We start from the raw sequence: 6,882 nt of genomic DNA on the forward strand, positions 1-6,882 counted from the left end.
AGAACGACTACTTTTTGAAGATGTCTTTGCCGTCAACACATCTGTTTCAAATTAGGAACATCATTCACCACTATAATGAAAACAAGGCCAACAAACCGAGCACCAGATCAACCAAGAGTTTTGGATCCAACTTGCTGACTGAAGCGGTGTTGGGTAAATTTTACATTTATGTAATATTAAGCAACATCTGAAATGTAGTGGAAAGGCATTGGCAAAATGACATTAAAATAAAATTGGGCTTGTAACTGTTTGTTGTAATAGAATCCTTAAACCAGAAGCACATATGATGTGATGGAGGACACAATCCTGACATCTTTGATGGTCCTGAGCAGCAGTGGTAAGTGTTTTTATTTTTAAGTGTAATCACAAAGGCCTTTATTTATACTGAGACTTATAAAGGATATTTCAATGACTATCCTAATGTTGTGTTCAAACACCTTCTAATAGAGTGCCAAGTCATGGACAATCAGCAGTGGTACATAGACTATAGTTTTGTTTTTTTAATGTCCTAATAGCCATATGAATGTTTTTTCTCTCTCTCTCTTTAAGCTTGACTGGGCCTTCAGCACAAACAACCTATTGGAGTTGGAAACTATATTCTGAAATCATTATTCTTGAATAATGAATTGAAATGTTAATGACTGTTACCTGCCGTTAAAACCAATTTTATTTATTTTTATTTTTATTAGAGACTGGATTATTTATGTCATTAGTATATAATGTAGCATTGCATTTTTGTCTGCAAATTGCTTGTTTGTTCTATTTAGAATTATTTTCAATTCAAGACTGATTAAACTGCCTCCTGGTGAGTTTATGGTCACTTTCTGCCAGAGTTTTAATATAGTTTAAATATGTTGTTTGAGGACTTTATTTGTGATGCTTAATTGTTTTGTTTCATTTAAAGCAATACTGAAATTTAAATATTTTATTAGAATTTTTTTGTGGATTGTTTATTTTGTTTTGTATATAATTAATCACACATGACTACAAATACATTTAGTCTTATAACTACTGTTTGCAACATCATAAACAAGAAGAGAATTATATTATTGTATTATTATTTTACACATCTAATATATTTAACTTTGATTTTAAAAAGTTGAATTTTTGTTTAGTAATATGTGTTTTATGTACACAAATGTAGAGTTGTTTTATATATAAAACATATATAACTTACATTTCAACTTGTGAAATTTATATTGAAATGATTTTTGCTTGTTTTAAAAAATATCTTTTGTAAATTTCTTTGTAAATTGTGAAAATTAAAAACAAATGTCATAATCGAAAGAGCGTATGTTTTTTTTGGAGTACCCCCAGACCTGCACATTTTGTATGTCTCCCTTATCTATCACACCTGATTCAAATCATCAGCTCATTTGTGGAGACTGCAAGACCTGAAGTGGGTGTGTCAGATATGAGACATACAAAATGTGCAGTGCTGGGGGTTCTTCATGGAGAGGTTTGAGAGCCCCTGTTTTAGACCACTGGCTGAGACCGATTTTAACTACATAGATAAGCTCCATCATTTTTAGATAAATGTGTTCAAAAGTCTGAAAATCTGTGTGTAACTTTAAGGAATGCCACTTCCAAACATCTTTTTTCTGCAATTAAGCACACTTTTTTGGGTGTTATTCCATAACATTTAGTTTTTTATGTGTACCACTGTTCAGAACTTGGCTAGCTAACCATGCACTGATTAGTATCTTTGAGCTAGGTTCAACAGTATCTAAAATTGTCACTGCTGAAACAGTCACAACTGAAACATTTGGTGAAATTTCGGTTGTGACATCATTGTTTTGTTGGGTGTTATTCCATAAAATGAAGTTTTATGTGCATACAACTGTTCAGAACTGTGCTAGGTAACCATGTGCTGATTAGCGTCTTTGAGCTGGGCCAAAAAGCATCGAAAATTGTCACTACCGTAACATCCACCCTCAATACCACGACTGAGGTGCCCTTGAGCAAGGCACCGAACCCCCAATTGCTCCCCGGGTGCCGCAGCATGGCTGCCCACTGCTCCGGGTGTGTGTTCACGGTGTGTGTGTGTGTGTGGATTTGTTCACTACTCACTGCTGTGTGTGTGCACTTGGATGGGTTAAAGGCAGAGCACCAATTTCGAGTATGGGTCACCATACTTGACAATACGTCACGACTTTAACTTTAAATTACTTTTTAAATAAAATTCACAACCGAAACATGCCATCGTTTCAGTAGTGGCAAAAGAGAACACATAATCCTTTATTTGGGGGAAATAAAGAAAATTTGAGAATGTTTTAGTATGCAAGTTAAAATTATGTAATGAAATGTGGTCGCTACCAAAACATTTCTGTCACAACCGAAAATGTGCAGTCATTACCGAAACATGGTATGTTTTATGATGTTTTTGGTTCAATGTATATTCAAACGATGAATCCTTAAGAAATCAGTATGGCCAACTTTTTGGCTTTTTACAAAGAAAATTTAGTTTCAAAATACAACAAATCTAAAATGAAATATTGTTAAAAGTGTAATTGTTATTGATTTATCTCTGAAAACCTTTTAATAAAATAGCAAAAATAAATTTACAAGGGAGATCTTAACAGGTCAATATAACCCTTCTTATTAAATTATACATTACTGTGTTTCGGTAGTGACAAATATTCCAAAACTTTCTGAAAATTCAGCACGAGAGACAACTGCACAATAACTTGGATATTATACAATTTACATACACACAACATTTATGGAAAAATAAATTGTTTCCAACTCTGACTTTGCACCAATTTTGTAGAATGCCCCAGACCCACACATTAGAAATAAATAAGGCAAATTGTTGTACGCAAAAATGAATTACACCCCAGAACGTTAGGTGGCGCAAATATAGTATTCTTCTCCCGTTGGCTCCGCCTGGAGGCTGCTGCTGTGCGGTGGCATGAGCAAATGTCTCCGCCTGGACTCTGGGTTGATGCTGCTGCACTGGAAAGAGGAGTTTGTACACAATAGCGATGGCAGAAATACCCCTTTATCTATCTAGCGTCAGTATAACTGTCACACATGACATGGACTCTGACAAGGTAAATTATATATTTGACTAAATTAAATCATGCGTAACATTACACGTCTGAATAACTCGGATACATGTTTATTTTAAAACCCAATAAATTATAATGAAAAGTTTCATTTTACTATTATCATTTTGGATTTAATTAAGCATTCACATTGTGCCAGGAATTAAACCATGGTCATCTCTAACATAATAACGCTAAAATAATAATAATACTAAACGTCTTAGTTTTTAATATACTAATTGTTTGTTAAATATTTACAAATAAACCTAAACCGGTCAGATTATAGCTACTATAGGTCTGTTCCACCAAAAGTTACTATATTACTACAGGGGTGAGATAAAGACATTAAATAAAGAAATGTCAGAATGCTTTGAAGCAATACAGATTTTTTAAAGCAAATCCACATTTATTATGATTTTAGACTCAATACTTACAATACTTGTTGTGCAGAACTACTATTGTTAATTTGTATTTTTTTAGGCACTAGGCCAGTTTTCTTCCCTCATTCCAGTTTAAAAGTCATAACCAACTTATTTGTAATATATCTGCTGTGTGCCTGTGGACAGAGCTCTGGAAAAGAGAAGGAATATGAGTGTGTGGAGCTTGGTGATCTGGACAGAAAAGAGAAGACCCCACGCCGCATTATTCATTTCTCCAGCGGGGAGACCATGGAGGAATACAGCACAGATGAGGAGGAGGAAGACAAAACACAGAACGCAAAGAAAGACCTTCTGTCCTCCATAGACACAGTATGTGTGTTTGAACAAAGCATCCTTCAGTTCACCCATTCTGTCATCCCTCATGTCATTCCAAACCTGTAGGGTTTTTTTTCTATACAATGAAAAAAATCAGAATAAGAGTTGAATATAACTTTTATTTTTATTTATTTGTTTAAGTCCCAGCTGACTTGGGGCCCATATGTCTGGTTTCAGATGTGGAGAGCAGCTACATCCACTATATCTGGTGAGTCTGATTAAAAACCCAAAACTGGATCTTTAAACTAACATGACAAACTCAACTATGGTATTTGAGTCATTTTGTAATGTGTTCCAGATATCCAAAAATATATATGCTGAAGTATTTTGTTTGCACGTTAAAGCCAATTTCTCTCATTTGCCTTCTTTGCTGATCTATTTTGCAACAAATCCTTATTTCTGACCAAGCATATTATATAAAAAATGCATAACCATACATATCAGGGTAAAAAAAAACACTTTTAGATATTATTTCCAAATACATTTGAATGTCAGTTTTAAATTGTGCAAACATTTGCATTTTTGTCAAACCTTGACTTTATGAATAAAAAAGTACATTTTTACTACCCATCTACAATTATATGTATATATAGTCTATGTATGTGTGTGTGTGTGTGTGTGTGTGTGTGTGTGTGTGTGTGTGTATATATATATATATATATATATATATTATTATTTTTTTTTAGTACATTTATATCACTATACAAATACATTATACTATACCAAAGTAATTAGATTTTATTTTTTATCACCTATCCACAATATTTTATCCCCACCGTAACATCACTCCAGCTTCTGCAAAATTAACAATCTTAGCTTTTCATTTTTTGGAGAAAACTGTTAAAAATCATATTCTGTGCACAGGCATAATGACAGAAATGGGCATAATCATGCCTGGGGATTAAACATTTTTTTGTCTTTTTTTCATATTTATGTTTGTGTCTGTGCAATCAGCAGTGAAATCCTCCTGGGGCCATTGTGGATGATGTTAAATGACATGTTGGTTTTGGTATTTTATTCAAATATGCAAAACAGCAGGAACATTTTCATTTTAAATATATGATTATGTTTGTGTTCTATCTAGTTCAAGCACCACATCATGAGATTTTCTTTAATCATTTGCAATCCTGCTGTGACTCCACAGAGATTCACTAAGCACCTTTAAAAAAACATTTTTTTTTAGTATTTTTAAATGACTCTGTATAGATGAATACTTACACAAATATCCATCCAGAACTAAAGCAAAAATGTACAAGTGCTGATTTCTCACCCTTTAGTATGCCACATATAAAAATAGTCATATTCAAATTCTCATAACTATGTCAAATTCTGCCTGTCCCATCTTTCAGCTTGTGACTACCTCGGTGAGCGAATGGCATCGCTTTTTGGCATCACCTCAGCTAAATACCAGTATGCCATAGATGAATACAGCCGGTCAAAGAGAGAGGCACGGCAGTCCTTTATCTTAATATAATCAGAATATCTAAGAATCAGAATCGTCGTATTATGTTTTTGTTGTTGTTTTTTCACAGAAAGATGAAAGAGATGAAGATACACGGCTCTCTGAAGAGGCAGAGCACCTGTTTGAAGAGCAGCAAAATGATGAAGACGAGGATCCAAAGACCAACCAGCCCGACACTAACAGTACTCAAGTACAGGTGACCAATGAGCTGAACCTTCACCCTTCTTTTGCACCCAACACAGTTCACATACCTGCTCTTGTTACTAGCACTTAATTACAAGTATAGTTTGTCAAATAATTGTGGTTTCAACATTAGCCTCTATTCTTTAAAGCACTTATTACCACAGAGACATAATCAAGATCTGATTTTGAATATTAACTTGTGTCTTTGACTGCCTTAATGCACTGATCCTGGGCCAGTGAAACTATATATACTGATCATGGTGCTAATGAGGAGATGAGCCAATCCTTTAGCCTCAGACCAAAAATGAATTCTTCTAGAAATGGAGCTACACTAACATGATTACACTGAACATTTCTAAGTGTTTTTAATTGACTCTGTACGGTATGTATGAATTAATATTAGTGTTAGGATGGACTTGCATCAATACAGAGACACATACCTCACACTGAATTTTCAGTTTTTATTTAATATACTGGTAATGCTTGATATTTGTCTTGTCATTGTTTGTACTGAATCATTAAATGTTTGTTTTTTTAAAGAAATGTAATTTTTTTTTACCATTTTGTGTTTAACATGAATAAAATACTACATAATATCTTATGTGACTTAAATGTTTTAGTGTTTATTAGCAGTGTTATTTTAGTGACATCATAAAAAATGAAAGTGGAAAGTTCTGCAGGTGATTTATATTTATTTCAAGTAACAAAAATGTTGGTTTAGTTAAGTATAAGTATATTTTAAGTACATTTATCTCACTATACGTTTGTGTTATGCTACACTGGAATTACATTATTGAAAACTAGTTAAGCTGCTGAGAGAGTGACTTTTTTTCCCTTTTTTGGATTTTCATGGATATGCAATTTTTTTGGGGGGGAACATGCAAAACATTATTTGCAATGCTCTCCCTTTCATACAGTAGTTTCCCCTACTAGTCTCCTTTTGAGCTGTTTTTCTGACTTTTTATAAGTTTATAAATTGTATATTTTATTATAACAGCTTCCCCACCCTTGAAAATCACACAGCGCTTGAAATTGCTGGGAAAGTGCTTGAATTTCACTCTTTAAGCTCTCTGAAGCCTGTCGTTTGGATGGGTTTGTATGTGTTGTGTGGGCAGTGCTGTGCTCTCTCACTGATAGATACGGTTTTGTCTTGGGCAACAAAGGTCTCAATGTCTGTGTGGTACTGAAGGCCAGTTGAGCATGTCCTCAGCGTAACCCTGCTCATCTGAGTAAGTCTGCTTTCATTCAGACAGGGACACTGATTACGACATGATCCAAATTAGCAGAACTCCATCAGGTTCATTTACAGTATATTGCAAAAAAAATCATTTTGCAAGCACATGAGGCATGTAATTTGGCAATAAAATGGCTAGCAATGAAGGGACGATTTTGAATAAATTTTTATTTGGTCATACGACCTTTATTTATGAAATGT

At 33.9% G+C, this 6,882-nt stretch overlaps 1 protein-coding gene across 1 annotated transcript; it reads left to right on the forward strand.

Annotated features, from left to right (window-relative positions):
• The first annotated feature begins 2,884 nt into the window (after positions 1-2,884).
• LOC306843640 (protein FAM177A1-like) lies at positions 2,885-6,056 on the forward strand. The gene is made up of 5 exons (XM_079375229.1): positions 2,885-3,053; positions 3,614-3,796; positions 3,944-4,010; positions 5,152-5,249; positions 5,335-6,056. Exons 1-5 carry the CDS (start codon positions 2,985-2,987, stop codon positions 5,536-5,538), a joined length of 621 nt encoding a protein of 206 aa, XP_079231355.1. The 5' UTR covers positions 2,885-2,984; the 3' UTR covers positions 5,539-6,056.
• Positions 6,057-6,882: the final 826 nt, after the last annotated feature.

Source organism: Barbus barbus (genome assembly GCF_936440315.1).
Source record: "Barbus barbus genome assembly, chromosome: 24".
NCBI lineage: Eukaryota > Metazoa > Chordata > Actinopteri > Cypriniformes > Cyprinidae > Barbus > Barbus barbus.

What these genes read in the sequence shown, in the direction of transcription:
- LOC306843640 (XM_079375229.1), top strand. Translation starts at nt 2,985, where the DNA reads ATGGCAGAAATACCCCTTTATCTATCTAGCGTCAGTATAACTGTCACA. An exon ending in ATGACATGGACTCTGACAAG is followed by an intron (nt 3,054 to 3,613) that starts GTAAATTATATA and finishes GCCTGTGGACAG; the next exon opens with AGCTCTGGAAAAGAGAAGGA. An exon ending in AGCTACATCCACTATATCTG is followed by an intron (nt 4,011 to 5,151) that starts GTGAGTCTGATT and finishes CCCATCTTTCAG; the next exon opens with CTTGTGACTACCTCGGTGAG.